Raw genomic sequence first — 17090 nt, forward strand, 5'->3', positions numbered from 1 at the left:
TGGGACTCGTCAGAAATACAGGCTGCGACATGATAACAACAGCTTTATCACGCTTCAGCACAGTGCAATTCTCCCCACTGAGATAAATTCACAGTTGCCACATTTCTGGTGACTTCCTGATGGATGCAACAGTCTTTCAAGATGATACGCACCGAATCTAGCCAAACAAGGGTAGCCAGCCACTCTACCATCAGGACGCCCTCCGTCTCCCAGACCCAAAAGACAGTGGTCATCCGTTTGCCAACAGACAGAGCCGTCGGCCCAAGAAATTTCCAACAGAGGGAGCCAAGAGAATTAGCTAGTTTCATGCACAAGTTGTATAACGTTTTTCCAGCTCGTAAGATTTTCTTCACCTATGTTTTTTTATTTCAGTCGCACAGACCCTGCCTGATTTTTGTACGAATTTGGAGTCGGAAGTAACACTCGTCATTAGAATGTCAGATACTGTGAAAATTAGTAATTACATACCCATTGTACTGCATTATACAAGTGAAAGTGCAGGAATAAATTAAACAGAAGACAACGTTAAACCCGTCACATTATAATTTCTGTACATTATTTCCACAGACACATAATAATTGACCAAATATTCCCTTTTTACTCTTAGCACCCACACATATTCTGGCTTTGTCTGAAAACCGACTGGTAGGGTTATCACATCTTCCCTTAAAGGCAAATATATGTATTTCTATCACAACAGAACCAAGCCTACTAAAAGAACAAATATTATGAAATAATTAATATCTTCCAGATTGTTAAAGGGAAAAAAACTAAAACGAATAAGAGATAAAGTTTTGGCCTGAGGCAACATTTCAGTGCCTTACACTAAAGCTGCAATTAAGTCCAGTTCTATGTTTTATAATCTTGCTCCAGCGGAGTCACGAAGGCTCAGTTGTTTGTTGAAACTATGCAAAGTGGACACCTGGGGTTTGATCCCAACCTGGATTATTGGAAACCTTTTCCTTCATCACCATAATCTTTGTCTATACACGCACAATACAACTACTTTATATTCCAAAGTAGACGGTTCAAATCTCAGCCAAAAGAACGCCTATCCTGAGATGAAATAATTGTGGTTTTCCTCATTCATCAAATGTGAATCCTGAGATAGAGTCTTAAATATTCCACTCCACTTCTCGCATCTTCGACGACTCACACAACTCCTCATCTCAAAGCTTCTCTTGATACAGCGTCCGTAAAGTAATTACGACACCTGGTGTGATTTGACGTTCTCATGGCAATGACTATAAACGGCTGTCCTCTGGGATGTAGCACCATACAGTCTGGTGGAAACTGACCGACGTTTCAGATAACCTTACGTGATGATGAGTCAGTAAGCTCATCTGAGAAGTTGGTCCATATCTACCAGGTTACACGATGCTACATCCCAGAAGAAATTCTCTTTTCGGTCACTTGTGCACAGCTGCAGTACTTATCAACGGGCACCTTCACAAGAGGTAAATGCGGCCAAAGCATGAAGACGAACATTCACATCAATGCCTGAGAATTCTAAGAATGTGAACTCTGCCTGTGTCGTCCGACTTCATGGCGGTATGTAAACAAATCGAGGGGTACAAGAACGTAATGAATGTACTAGGAGGAATTTGCAAGATAATTTCGGAGTTACGGAGGTAAACACTGCTGGCTATCAACTACTATTAAATGACCTAGAGGTCAAGATTATTAGGGTCATCAAACCAAGAAAGTTTGAAGTGGATGAGGCACGTAGCACACACAGGATACTTGAGAAATTTAAGTCACAAATTATGAATAAAATGGGTGAGAAGGATTCATAAGGCACAGCGTAGGGGAAAATGCAAGCCTCTTATGACCAGCAATGAAATTTGTAGTTCCACTAAAGACGCAGAATTCTTGACAAACTGAGAAACTACCGACTTCTCAAAGAGGACTGTTCCATAGAGTTAGAGAACAGATAAGAATCAGAATAAAGAATGCAGAGTAGCCGGGAGAAGCACAAAGACGTATAAAAGTAAAGAGACATGTTCGCCCACGTGAAATGAAGAGGAACAACCAGACAATGAGTCAAGGCCGTCCGTCGTCAGTCACTCCCGGAGCAAGTCAATTTAGAAGTTTCCAGACGCTGCAATGGTCAGGACGATTAATATCACATTTCGAACAGGAACATAATAAAGTGTGAGGAACTTGCAGTATAAACGTACAAAGAGAAACTGAAGTGTGTTTGATATATTACATGCAAGTTGCATGAATAGCTATAATATACTTATTTATATTTTATTTCGTTATTGTGAAGTGTAAATAATCATAAATATTTCCTTTGTGCCTCATAAAGAGATGGTATGCAGTGCGAATACCATCACCTGCTTTCAACCTAGTAAGCCTGTATTATGTGATAAAACATGGTGTTACATACAGGACAGTGGGCGGTCCAGGTGAAAACATTACCGCAAGCTGACAAAAGGTGTTTTAAAAACTGAAAACCATATAACAGGCATACAAGGCGCCATTACAGAAGCGTGCAAAACTAGGCAATGCGTAAGAATCAGTTTGCTGTTGAACTAGCTTCAGATCCGACCTCGAATCTCACACATGCTTCTGGAACACGTTTATAGGTCGGATGGAATCAGAGTAAGAAATGCGAGATCTGTAGAATATGATATTGAATATTTAATCACACTAAACTGTAACATACAGACTCTTACAGTCAATTGGGAGTTATTAACAGCAAACGCTCAAGAGGAACTAAAATTCCCCTAAACAATATTTTGATTATTTGCAATTAAATTAAATTCCTTATAATAACGAAAGATCCTTAAATTTTCTGCAGGTCGTACAATATGATATTTACTGATGACGGAGGCAGTATGACCTCTGAAACGTTGGTTAACATCGACCAGACTACACAGCGCAACAACCCAGAAGACACAAATCTTGAAAACAAACCTGTTTTCATAAAAAGAACGCTTACTTCATTCCATCTGGAAAGGAATTTAAAAACTGTTCTCTGATAAATTAGCAGTTTATATATTACAGGTGAAGTTGGGGCAGGATGGTTGGACCATTTAAGGTAGTGTTTGCATTAGGAGGGGGGTGTAGAAAGAACCGAACAGCAGAGGAAGATAAACGGATTGAGGTCGGAGAAGGTGCCGGAATCTCTGGTAGACCATGGCGAGGTGGTGGGCGACGAAGCGTGTCTTCAGGTGGGTAGTGAGAGAAGTCTTTATATGGAGCGCGGTACAGCTACACCGCACAACACGCTGCCCCCTAACCGGTGTGTTGACGGGACCCCCACAGAGAACGCGGGCGACCGGGCTCACCTACGTTTTTTTCATTGATAAGTTTACCCGCGCCGAGTACTGCAAATGCTATGGAATCTCATACTCCCGAAGCAAAGCGTTCTAGACATCGGTGTACCCAGCGTAGTCACTGTTCTCAGCTGACCAAGGTACGAGATCAGATAAAAAGTTCTGCGCTGCTGTTTCTGTTATTATGATGAGCCTTTATCATTATCACCATTATAAGGAATACAAAGACTATCCACGCAGCAAGAAATTTGTTGGCAGGATTTTTAAGATCTCTGCAATACAGATTTATTTCCCTTAAAGGTATAAACCGAGACGTGGGCAGTCTTCTTGCAACCTTGCAACAAAAGAGTTTGGTAGAGTCGAGGTTTTATAGACTCGACGTAAAAGTCTTTTTTGTTTTGCTTTAATCACTTTAAGCAAAGGCACGCTGAATGAACACCCATTTCAGAAGATAGTTAAAGAAAACAATCAAAACTTTATAAGGAAACGTAAATAAAACGGAGGTAACTCACATAAATTTTATAAATCACTTTCTGACTGTTACTGCTTCTTAGAAAGATACGCTGATGAAAATCTGTGGCTTCAGTTTATCTCAGGGGTGTAAAGATTATTCGTCTGGAAGCTGGTTTACGCTTATAATTACCCGAAATGGTAATTAAATTACAAATTTGAATGTGTTTCAAGTCGTTCATCTGGGTTTACAGAATTAATGGTGCTGTACACGGAACGGTTTGAACACAAGCAAAGCAAGTAAAGGTAAAAATTGGTCAAACAAAAGAAAACCTCAAGCCGGGTCTGCAGCAGGAAGCCGATCAACACCGTGGCAGACAAAGGTAATTCTACAAAGAAACGAACAGTACAATGATGGTTAACAACTTAAAGGTAACAGCTATGTCTTAAAAAACTCGATTCAGTTGTCATCTCTTAACAAATTTCTCTCCCAACTAAAAGCCTCGGACCCAGTCGTTAAAGACCCTTCTCTTTGGTTGGCCTTGCGACCAGCGATTTATTTTGACGAGGGTCAACAAACGCCCGGCGGTCAAAATACATGTTATCTCAGCAGCCTTGCCTCGTCTCCTGCAGCTATTGTCTTCATGAACCGTCATAACAGGCCACTACAGGAGCTCCTCATCCCCAATGAGGTGTTAAAACAAAGAGGAACGCTTCTGCAGCTCGTAAGATACGATACGTGCAGTCAGTAGCATGTCATGACACGTGACAAAGATTATAAAATAGGCCACAATACCACAATTTTCCCTGCCGTTTCGTATGAGTGAAGAAGTAGACAAATGTATACTTAAGTGATACGTTCTTCTCACAAAGTTGTTGCTAATAATAATAATAATAATAATATCATCATCATCATCATTTGAAAGACGCTGATGTAAAATAAAAATGCCTCACGTGAAATCTTGTTAATGCATGTAACACGTGTTAGAAAACAAAATATATTTCAGAAATAGTTGCTGCAATATGTGCCTCAGGGGCAAGATTTCTCTCAGGTACACAGAAGAAAATACCCTGTAAAATGTTGAATAGATGCAATAGTTATAATAATACGTATACATTTGACAAATGCAAGCAATTATGACTCCGGCAGGATTCAGTTCTATGACCTTCTGATCACAATCGCAGTCCTCTAATCCAGCGACAAAATTGTACTCTATTGTTGATGTACAAACTTATATAATCAGAAGATACCAACAAATTTTTTCAAGGGCGGGAGATCAATCTATAAAGAACAAAAAATAGGCATATGTGTTCTTCCCGGATTTATTTTCAATTCCCTTCTTACATTAACTACGAATGATGTAGGGATAGTTTTTGGTGGTCATTGTAGCTTGTGTTTCAGAAAGAAAGGTACTGGTCAGGTAAATGAATGTGACATTCCTGCCCCACTTCACTCGGCTCAGGGACGAGACATTGCTTCTTCTTCTTCTATAGTAGTATTTATCATTGTCTAACGTCACTTTTTGTTCTTCGTCTTCTTTCCTTGTAAGAATAATCACAGTGTGTGGCAACAGCTACTCCAAATTCCCTTCTTACTTTTTATAAAGCCCGTGTTTTGTTTTCGTTATTATTTCCAGCTCGCCTTCTTCTATTCTCGTCGTTCATACCTTCTTCTGTTTCTAAGCCCTCGTTTTATAAACAACAACAAAGAGAAAAACATGTACACAGAGAATTTTGACATCTTTATAATTATCGTGACTTCTTTGTTAAATATACATTTTTACTTGAATGAGTACACGTCTGTACCTATCTATAAAAATATTAAATAATTCATAACCCACGTTTCAAGCAATGAATTTAAAAATTACATCTAGAAGAACTGCACGGTGTATTCGTGAGACTGAAGCGAATATTATAGAACACTGGATTAAAAGAAAAATTCAAAAACATTAAAAGACAAAACTGTTATTTAAGCTTGTACTTCAACGAGCAACACATGTGTAGGTAACACCGATGGTATTGCTACACAACAGACACAATATACAAAAATTTGGAAAATATTCTTCCCCCTTTCGAGTACAATAACACAGATTTAAGAAAGAGTTCTCTGAAGTGTAACGCAACAAGGCATTCCTAGGTTCATATATGGACGTACCTAACCTAACCCACGAGACGGTACTCATACAGAGGATCACCTACACTTTAAAGTTTGCTGCAAAACTGACATCAGCGTGAATCTGATGCACCGCGAACCGAAAAGCAGCGATTGTTACAGCAACATCTTCCACACACGTGTGTCTGCCGTCACGTTATGGCAAAATGCGTAAGTGTGAACCCTACTTCATAATTTCTTCATAGTCAACAAAGACAGAGATCATTATGCTGACCAGTTCCTTACGTTTTAAGGTCAGTGACTCAAGAAAACAATCAGCTCACTAAAACATGACAGCGTGCATTCTCGCCGATTTGTTTGTTCGCCCGAAGACCCTGCTATCCATACCGACAGATCTAAATATGATTCAGGCTCATTAAGATGCCACTGATGCTTTGTAGGAACTGCACACGTGGTATGATGTATATGGCCTGTGTTGAATGTTAAACAATGGCCCATTACTGTAAAGTATAAAGGAAGTAGGGGAGAAGCCCCGTTTAAATCTGGCAGGAGACGGTTTCTTTAGTATTTGGTTTATGCTCCTTTTTACTTTCAACTTCGAACAATAAACAATATCAGCCGTGCTGTCGTATTGCTCACATCAACGATAATCTACTATAAAAATTCGTGATTTGTCGTCTATCAAAAAACGACGTCATCAAACATTGTTACGTTATATTTGTTTACTCGGCATTGTTGTACCAACACAACAATGCCGAGTAAACAAATGACTTGAGTAAGACACTAAACTCCCCCCCCCCCCCGAAGGGGGGTTGGTCAAGTGTTTTAACCCCCCATTCGGGGAATTGGTTTAGTTTCTTACTCAAGATTTTAAAACGCAACCAACCCCCCCGAGGAGCTCCAAAAGGAGTGCTCTGCTCTATAGTGTTACCAAAATGTACAAGTACTCATAACGGCTGCCTAATGGTAGCAGCAGCTGTAAAATTAAACTTTAGTCCCTCTGGCGTCATTGTTAACAAGTTACAGGACTCTTAAGAGCGTCAAGATGCGAATGAAACAAAAGGAACAAAGGCAAATGCCAGAGTACTTGTAGTTATGTCGTCAGGATGTTTGTTGGACGGATAAAGTTACAGTAATTATGCTCATCTCCTCGTGTTATGGAACCCGAACATTAATCACAATATAAGATGATTGTCATTTGGCGCGGCTACGAGTTGCTCGAACTCATTTTAATATTATATTCCCACCTGCATCTTGCTTGATTAAGTGGAATGTCCGAATAGGCCTGCCTAATTACATTTGTCTTCATTTTATCTCCTTCCTCATGATTTACAGAAAAGATTCTTGCGCTTTCTATTAATTAACAAAGGCTTCACGACAGAAACATGTGTTCCAGACACTTTCTGTGTCGAATTCATTGCCGTATTCACCATAGCTCGCCAGCCAGATGAATCCAATCCACATCAAAGCCATTCCACTCAAATTAATTGTAATATGATACTCCCATCTACGCACAGATAAGATACATAGATTGACAGACACTGACAGGCACAGATGTGATAAGACAGACAAGTGATAGATCTCGTGCATTAAAATTACTTGCATATTCTTTTTAACCAAAAAAAGTATGCAATTTTCCGCATGGCCGATCTTCGCGGGCTGAGTGCTGGATTCCCTTGGACAAGATAAGTAAGGTAAGTGATGCGCTTCATGGTTCCGTGCCTTCATCGCAGAGTGAAACGACCACTCTCGCCTTTCGGTACGAAGGAAACTACGTCCTGGAGGTCAGAAAAGAATAGAAAAACACGCGGCGCCTCTGCCAGGGTTCGTGACCCTTTCCGTAACCAATTATTCTCCAAGCTGCAATGGCTTACATGTTTATGGCACAGGAAATCAACTGCCATTGAGCAGCGACTTTAGACTAAGACAGCCCAACCTCGTTCCCCAAAAATCTCTTAATACCGTGGTTATTAGTTTAACAGAATAAGTGGGGTACTCCTTCAGCCCCCCTCTTCTCTAAACTCACACAAAACTCTCCAATTCTCAGCACCGCCACTTCTGCCCTGAAGATGGAGACAGTTTCTCCGAAACGTTTGCATCTACCGACGAGTCTATACGGCGCCAAAAGCCAGACGAGTCATCCTGGCCACTGTGAAAACCTCAAACTTCTTTTTCGTCTGTTCACCAGCCATTGACATTTTTACAAGGTCCGCAGTGAGAGTAAGCGAGAATAATAGCAGCAAAACTGCTACAAAGTTTATCTAAAAGAATCACTAGTTTGCCTATTGTGATCTCCGGTACTCGTCACGTCGTTAACAAGGACAATAATGGTACTTCCAGAGATTATGCAACACGGCCCACACCAGAGGTTATGAGCCTTTCAAGTCGCGCACCACACTGACTGTTTCTAACTGATTCGGGGATGCGCGGAATGTGAGAGTAGTTTAATAAATCTTAACTTTGTTAAAAGAGCTTCTTACTGAATCTAGCGAACACATCTACTGAATATTTTTCTATTAATCAATAAATCTAATTTTTACCTCGGGCGATACTTATTTATTACAGGTCTACTGAGTCATACCACAGACAAAAAAAATATGCCGAAGACACAAAACATATCGGCGGTCCGCAGGTTGTGAACCCGTGACCTGTGTTGTACCCTCCACTTCGAAAAGGCCTTCTCCTCCCACGTCCGTAACGTTCCACCTGAGTCTTATCAAACCTCTGCAAAGAAAGTCGTGTAGCATCGCCTCTCTGTCTCTGGCAGTCATGACCCAAACAGTTTTCTCGTGCGCTGGCCACATGCATTTCAGAATTGGAGCACACTAGGCAGTCAGTGGGTAAAGGGCACCTCAGTATGGAACACCCGGTAATCGTTTGTTCAGATTAAGCAGGTTGTAGTGAAGACCGCGTGGGTTGTAATGTGATCGGTCAATTAAACGCAGTAAATCCGGGTTCAATTCCATTCACTGCCGAATGAAAAATATGACGTTACAGCCTTCAACGATACCATTTCTAACTATGCAAATTTCACTGTGCAGATAGGAGAAACGTCAAGTACATGCAATACGAATAGGCACGGTAGAATGCATTAGACTCCTGACTGTTTTATTTAGACTGCTCGATCCTGTTTCAGGAGTTTTCGCATTATTTCTATTATATAAAATTCCTCAAAGGAATTTTTTATATAATTTAACTATTTACCGTCTGGCAGATATTAATATAACAATACATAGGTTGATGAATGAACGACAGACAGGAAGTTAGACATATAAGGATATATATTAGAGAGATCAAACACAGAAAGACATTAAGATAGGTAAGTGGGAAGGCAGACAGTTCAAACTAGAACTGAGATTTGAGGTTCTCGCGGCAGCGAGTATGAAGATGACGCTCTTCTAGGTTGTTGCACGTATAGTCTGGTATAGGTTACTGAATTTTCAAAGGCTTTCGCTGCCTCCATTATCAGGGCTATCTCATCTCCCTGAGTCAGTAAGCACGTCCGAAGCGTCGGTAAGCGTCTACCAGACTACACGGCGCAACAACCCAGAAGACAGCCATTTTCAAGCATAGTGTTGTACAGACAGGTGGATGGATGGACGGATGGATATACCAGGTATCGCTTTGCCTTTAAAAATACGCTATTTAATAATCCTAAAACCGATAACTTTATTTGTTCCCTTCGTATACTCTGGTTCTTTATTTAAACTAACAGCAGAATCAATGTATTTGCGATAGAAGTACGCAAGGCACAAAATACTGATTCTGTGGCACCGTGCATTGTGCGACACGCCACTGTCGGACCTTACAAAGAACTTTGCATGAGTGAATGGCTGTCAGTTCTACGACCTCTCGGTATTATAATCACAACAACCGCTAGGCTCTTAATAATGGCCTGATATTAGCAGAAATTCCTTCCAGGTGTGATTCACTTGAGATGAAATTAATACGAGACAGCATATCATTACACTTTTAGACTTTCATAATAGCACTTCAATAATATCTTAAAAGGAAATTAAACTACAATTAATCATTAATGCCCAACTTATGAAGACAATTTACTATAACCTTCTGCAGTAAAACTTCGGTCCTGCTTTTAAAATATTTCCCTTACTTCATTCACATGGACATTGCCTGTTAGTGGTATGTCCGTCTGTTTCATCTCATTCTCGCAACTTAGAAACAGTTAATTATGTAAATAAAAACGAGTTACACACAAAACGTCTTCACAAGGAAGTGACGTAAAAGAAGTCGATTCAATGTCCGCATTTTACAATATTTCTAGTTTGCATTGCATTCGCAAATTTAATAATTAAATGCGAAATATTTGCCATATTATGATCAAAAATTCTATTTCACTTACCAGATAATGTGATGACGTATCCAGTGAAGAAGGATGGTGCACTGACACTAAAACAATACGCGACGCGCTGCCACATCGCCGATCGTGACCCAGATGCATCATTATTCCCGATTGTACACGAAACTGAAACACGGATAAAAGCGAACATTTCAACTTACTACATTCTCACGTTTTCAGCAATTAAAAGACATATTTATTTCCAAATGCTTTTATAAACAGCCATGAGCGATACAACCAATGACTCTAGGGAGCAATGGTGTTGTCTAATCTACGAACGTCCATAAACAGAGATGACACTGGAAGAGGCATAGATCTATCTCCAGCAACGATTCGGGAAAAGACCCCTCCAAAAGCGACACTTCGCAGATGAAAACGTGAACTCTTTGCAACAGGCAGCAAAATGATTAGCCGTAAACTGAAGGTCATCAACCAGAGGTCAGTGCAAATTCGTCGAGGAATCTGTTGCCAGGTCACCACACAAGTTTACCCACAAACGATCCGCGGATCCTCGAATACCTCGATCGACTACGCACAAGTCTTTAGATTTGTTTCTAGCCGTGTCTTCACCCCATAATTGTTTCGGAAAACGTCACACAGAACACGGCACAGAATTATTCTTTGTCATGAGAATGATGGAACGTATGTTTGTGGATTCAGACACTGACTATCTCTTGTTCCATGGTGTAAGTGCTTGACTTTCACTTAATCTGCAAAAATAAAATAAACTGAGTTGCTGCACATATATTTCTACAAAAGGTAACAAGACTTTGTGACCACTTTGTAGCTAATTGCTCATCAAAAACGTTGCCTTCAATATGACTTGTTTCTTGAGTAACAACTTGCTTGTGATATTTGATGAGCTGACTGGGAAGAGATACGACGGGAGACAGGAATTCCAGCGTCACAAATTACGTCTCACGGTTGTGCAAGCATTCGTTCATAACAACTGTCCTAGACAGTTTTCTGGTGCTACACTGAAATACCTTTTCACTTCTCTGTGCTTTAGTGACGTGAAATCTAACGTCACGACCAAGCGGTTTGTAGTTCTACTTCGTGTTCTGGAGGTCCCGGGTGTTTATCTAGGCCCTTGACTGAACTTGTTCATGATTTTCCTCAGACACACCAGACAAATTCGGGATAGTGCATTAAGCTCAGACCACAGCCGCTTCCTTTCACATGTATTCCAATCATTGTTTGGTAACGACCTTATTAGCTGATGTCATAAAATTCAAGCGCCCTTACGTAAACCATAAATAAATAAATATATACGCTGTCAATGCAAATTTCGTCAAGTAATTTTGTAGTTTATTCTCCAAAATTGCAACACTATTCGAGATTTTTCATCATTTTCGTCATTTTTTCGTGTTGAACACTTGGTAGCCCCGTAGCGAGCCTTGACCAGAAAGGCCGTTTAGTTAATATAAGCGCGTTTCAAGCTATGTTTCTTATGGTAGAGCAGACAGGAAATCAATGAAGTAAGACAGCACGAGTCCTCTAGTAATTCACCATAGTAATGAATCTTTGGATTCAATAAAACGCAGGTCGAGATACCATTAGTTTCTCAAGATAGAGCTATTCTGAATGGTACTGGTGTTGTAGCATGATACACAGTGACCGACACGAAGGCAGATGGCGTAGAGACAGATATGTACATATACAAATGGAATCTGCTTCACCCTTGAAGCAACTCAATATTTTATACACCAGCTCTCCAAAGCTGACTGGACCACGAGGTCAAGTGACAGTCGGCGCGCAGAAGCGTCCAAAATTCGTCTTTCGTCTAAGTCACTTTGGACACCTTCAACGAAAGCATGATGGATGGTTGAAGAAAACGAAAACCTGTAGTGAAGAGAAGCTTGGACGTCCCACAAGGAATCTGAGAGACGGTTTGATGAAGCAATGGAATCCGGGCCACTTCTAGAGTGGGAATGGAAGGCTGGACAGGTGTGTAAAATGGGAATAGGAAGGCAGCGACATCCGTAATAAATCCGACATAGCCTAAATAAGTTATATACAGGACGTTCTATTCAAGACGAAAACAACTACTCTCTTTCTCCCACAAAACGATGAAACCAACTGTAATATTGAATTTCTGCAGTCGTATCTTGTTGTATTTCTCAGCTCGCTGTATCACCTCCAATGTCCGTAATGTCTTTAATTCACATAGCATATGCATTTGTACCCCACCTCCTCCGAATCCACATGCAAGTGACGTATCCGAAACACACTGTTTGGTCCCGGGTGCTGGGTTTCCTTTTAGTAGCAAAAAATGCGTGTTTCCATGACATGAAACTGACGTGTAAGTGGGACACAGAAAGGAAACCGCTGTAAATTGATGGAAAATAGCAAACATTCTGTGGATTTAACACGTTCCTAATTGGGAGTAAATACTTATAAACAAGTATTCTTTAATTGTCATTCTTGGTCTTCTGGGTTACAACGCCGTGTGAACTTGTAGGTTGAAACCAAAGTTTCTGCTACCATTTTCACGGTTCTTTAACGCACGCGGAGTTACGAACCAAAAGAACTACATCCACATCTTCACAGCCGTGAAGACCTCAGATCGCATATTAGTTCCTTGATATTACCAGTCTATTCTAATTTAAAACGTAATTATTTAGAAGCGTAAATAAACCGTAAATTGTGATAAGGGAAATGTACCTGTCACAGACTGGTGTCTGCAACAGAGACGGTGGGGAAAAAACGATGTTTAACGGACGCTCAAGTCAAATGAACATCGTTAATGACACACGCAGATCACGACGTGCCTTCATATCTCGACGGCAGGAAATGCAACGTGGCAAAGAAAATTAATACGCAGACGCGGCTTCTGTCTACTGTGCATGTTACATGTCACGAAGGTTTCATTCAGTCATGATGACTAAACAAATGTGTTTATCTGACAGACCAGTGCATCTTGAAGCCGTAAAGATGAAGCCATGCAAATGATGCAACGAGGCATGTAAATGTAAGCAGAATCTTCAGCGTGGCTTTTCATTTCCATTTATTTTCGCTTCAAAAAATAATACAAAAATTTTGAAGTCAAGACTGTTGAATAAGCAAGCAGTTTATTATGCATATCGCTTTCATTTATAAGTAATGGTGTCATGCAATGTACAGGTTGTCCTGTAGTTTGGTTCATCTTCGATCAGTTTATAACTAGGGGCATCGTAAGATTTTCTGTGACACATTTTTTATAAAACAGATTCGCTAATTCGCAGATAAATCACTAAATCAACAGTTGTTTGTTAAGACATTCATATTTTATGAACATGAAACTTAGTCGCCATGTTCAAAAACAGCCCGCCATTGAACCGTGAGCCAGCTTTGTCTAGTTTACATTCTCACAACGCATTTATCTAATTATCAATTAATATTCCATACACCCTCAAAATTTTTAAGACTTATTGTTAATTATATATTGTTTTTTACACTGAAATCGATAAAAACATAAAACCGTGACCAACATTTGATTTTTTTTTTACAAATAAATGTAAAGTGAAATATTTCTTTATTCCTTAAAACTGAACACAAATGGAAATTCGCAGTTTCTACAGACATCCTTACTAAATTAGATCAAGAGATTACTGAGATTTGGTGCATTCATGGACAACTAATTACCAAAATCAACAGCGGACCCTATTTCCTCCTGGGCCTTATTATCTACAATTCCTTCCATGCCAGAATAAAGAACACAAGCGAGCTTGTAAGAAGGCAATGCTGAGGCGAAACTGGACTGGCATTCTGCACAAGCGCAGCGAATATTCTCCTTAAGAAAACATCGGGTCCTACTTCTTTGCTTCATTGGTATTTGTACGTACGTTACGACGCCTGTCTGTCGTTGGTGTCGTCGTCGTTTGATGTTCTGTGGATTCTTCCAGTCATATTGGAAGTTCGCAAGAATGTTTCTAAGACGGGACCGACATTTTCTAGTCCCGTAGTATTACCAACTCTGAGCCCTCTCCTATCGCTGCTGTTATACAACACATCCTCAGGGCGCTTTCAGATATTCCTGGTGTTACTGTAGGTACGCCCACTTTAATAATGAGGTACAACAAAGTTATTTCGTTCGATTTGTTGAACTATGAAGATTCTGCACGATCCATAACATTTCTTATTATTATATTCTGGCCTCTCGGCCTACACATCTGAAGAAATATTCGCTGCTCTATTTGCACCAGAAGGCATATCACACAAATTTTGTTCCTAAAACAGGGGTGTTTAAATGTACGTAAATGTATTTTCTCACTGCAAGCAGAATCTATTGTATAGAATTGCTTGCCGTCTTTGATGAAAATAGAAACGTCTACCTTGCAAGAGAGATCACGTTAGCGGGCTGACTCCAAAATAAGATGAATATATGTCGACGTTCGTCTGAAAGAACGAGCATGACGCTCTGTTTACCAAATGTCAGAGACAAGAAAGTCGTCGATTCCTAACGAACCATCAGACAGCACGCGAATTCGCCGAACAGAACGAAAGTTTTATCGGATGGATAGGAAAGGTTATTTATTTATTAATTAATAATACAGCTGCAATGGAGAGGAGAGAATGTTATGAAAATTGTTTACCCTTCTCCATTATTTTTCTTTGATTCTTTCTTTCTTTCATTAATTCTCTACCAACTGCCGTTTTCAACAAACTATATTTGTCGTATTCTTTCCGACTACCTTCAGACCGAAGAGGCACTCAAGCCCTCCAGCCACGTCGATGTAGCAATCTCTGAGGATGATCCCACCTCCACTCTTCGCCAGGGAACGACCAGTGGTCTGATCTCCCAGCCCGCCCACTTCCCCTATCAGCCCACCGGAGACTCCAACGCTCGGTGTAAGTCACATATTTCCGATAAAGAATAGGACAAAATGAGATAAAACAATAGTTGGTATGTGCTGTAAATAATGTTATATTCAATCCTTGTTTCTGTTATTAGCAAAACTTCAAACAGTAAGTAAACTTACAGGGTATACACAAAAGAATGGTGCGATTTCAAAAGTTAATAAAAAATTTATTTCTCACCTGACGGTGTATGTTGTGCCCGTGTAAGGTGAGAAATAATTTTTTATTAACTTTTGAAACCGCACCATTCTTTTGTGTATACCCTACTTTTTTACATTTGCGTATTTTTATATTTTATTTTTTTCGGATTATCCGGTATTTCGGTTACCTGGAAAAATATATTTTGCAACCAACCCGGATAATCGGAGTCTGTTATACCAAAGAAAAATAAATAACAGGGAATAACCGCCAAAACTATCAAGTGATACGAAGTGGTGGTTCGTAGTTTGGAATCAACGAACTAAACTACTCGAGCACGGAACACAACAAAAGCAGCAAAGAAACAAAAAACCGGATTGCGGTTTTCTGGTCGTTTCATGTCGATCCCAATCATCCAGTCGACCAGACAGGATGCAGTAAAACATTTTTTTTTACTTTATTTTTTTCCAACACTCTGATCTGAATATATGCATTTATCTGCACTAAACCCCATCCAAACTATTTACCTAATACCATAACTAATAATATTAGCCATAACTAAATAGCCTATATAATTCCGTTTATGATGGAGGTTCCACACGCTGCTTTATAACAGTCTTTTCAATTTATTAAAAAATAGAGAAATGTATTACAATAATTTATAATGTTTGCTTCAGAATTTCTCTGCGAATTGTTGTGGAACCCCGCTGTAAAGGTAATAAATACCATGCGCATCTATTTAGCAATCTTAACGATTCATTGCTTTCATGAATTTACATGCAGGCAGAATAACAGCAGAATTGATAGCACTATAAAATAAAAAATACATCTCGAGTTGGATTGAACAACTATTTGTGGTTGTTTGGCCTGCTGTAACAAGCACTGCTCATTATATGACCACCTGAAACAACGAGGTTACACAATGGGCGTTGACATTATCGGTTATTAAATTTGCCATTTTTCTCGGCAACCAAACCAAATTACATAATGTCGCTCTCTCTCTCTCTGAAGTAAAAGTAATTACGTAAATGTGCGTTTTTCACAGCAACTTAAATTCTTTAAGCCTTTATGTGTAACAAACAAATTACAACAGAAACGAGATTCAATTTTTAGCGTAAATACAATTTCAGACTGAAATTAAATACAATTCGCAAGCAGTTCTCATTTTATAAATTCTGCTGGTATACATTACTATGTGCATGTTGTTGTTGACATACTCTGCGATAACCTCACTCCTCCAATAACAAAACAATGCAAATTTTGAAAATATCTCTGGATCCTCTCAATTCAGTAGCATATCATTACCCCTACTGCAGCGATTCTTTGCCTAGGAGCGCCTTGTATTAATTTTGTATTTTTCTCCTCGGTCGCAGAGAACACTTATCTCAGAGTACGTACATGATAATTGTCAGACGGATATTAAATTTCATAACAACCTAGGGATGAAACTGGAATTACTCAAAACCAGTCATCATCATATAAATAACTACCATCAAAGGGAGAGATGAGAACGGTGATTACAGGAGGGAAACAAAAAGACGAGGCTATTCCGCTATCATATTTACGTTGTATCCCAGGCAGCATTTGGTATCAACTCGAAAAAGGGAAACAAATTCAATTCAGCAACAATTTATCTAGTTATTACTTATAAATCACACGGTAATTATCTTTAATTTTGTGGGTTTTGAGGAGATACCTTTAGCCGGGTCCACAGTGGCGCATTCTGTCGTAACGTAACGCAACAGCACATGTGTGGACGATAATGCTGTAACATTCGCTCCTGTTCAATTCGCCCTATTTTGGATTTTCAGCCAGAGTCAATGTACGTAACGTTACGCAATCAGATTGAGACTGGGCGTTCGCTAAAACGTACGCCGCCTCGTCCTCATGTGAACCTCGGAATCCT

At 39.7% G+C, this 17090-nt stretch overlaps 1 protein-coding gene across 4 annotated transcripts in view; it reads right to left on the bottom strand.

Moving 5' to 3' along the window:
* The window catches only part of LOC147873178 (uncharacterized), a 300974-nt gene that overhangs the window by 208906 nt on the left and 74978 nt on the right, over positions 1-17090 (bottom strand). For all 4 annotated transcript variants that reach the window (XM_087353215.1, XM_087353213.1, XM_087353216.1 and 1 more), the window contains exon 2: positions 10211-10333. In XM_087353215.1, coding sequence (XP_087209341.1) covers positions 10211-10333 — 123 coding nt within the window. The remainder of the gene's footprint in view (positions 1-10210; positions 10334-17090) is intronic.

This window comes from Zootermopsis nevadensis, unplaced genomic scaffold (assembly GCF_977971745.1).
Source record: "Zootermopsis nevadensis isolate Lab colony 2312 unplaced genomic scaffold, Znev_1.0 Znev_ptg000021l, whole genome shotgun sequence".
Classification (NCBI taxonomy): domain Eukaryota; kingdom Metazoa; phylum Arthropoda; class Insecta; order Blattodea; family Termopsidae; genus Zootermopsis; species Zootermopsis nevadensis.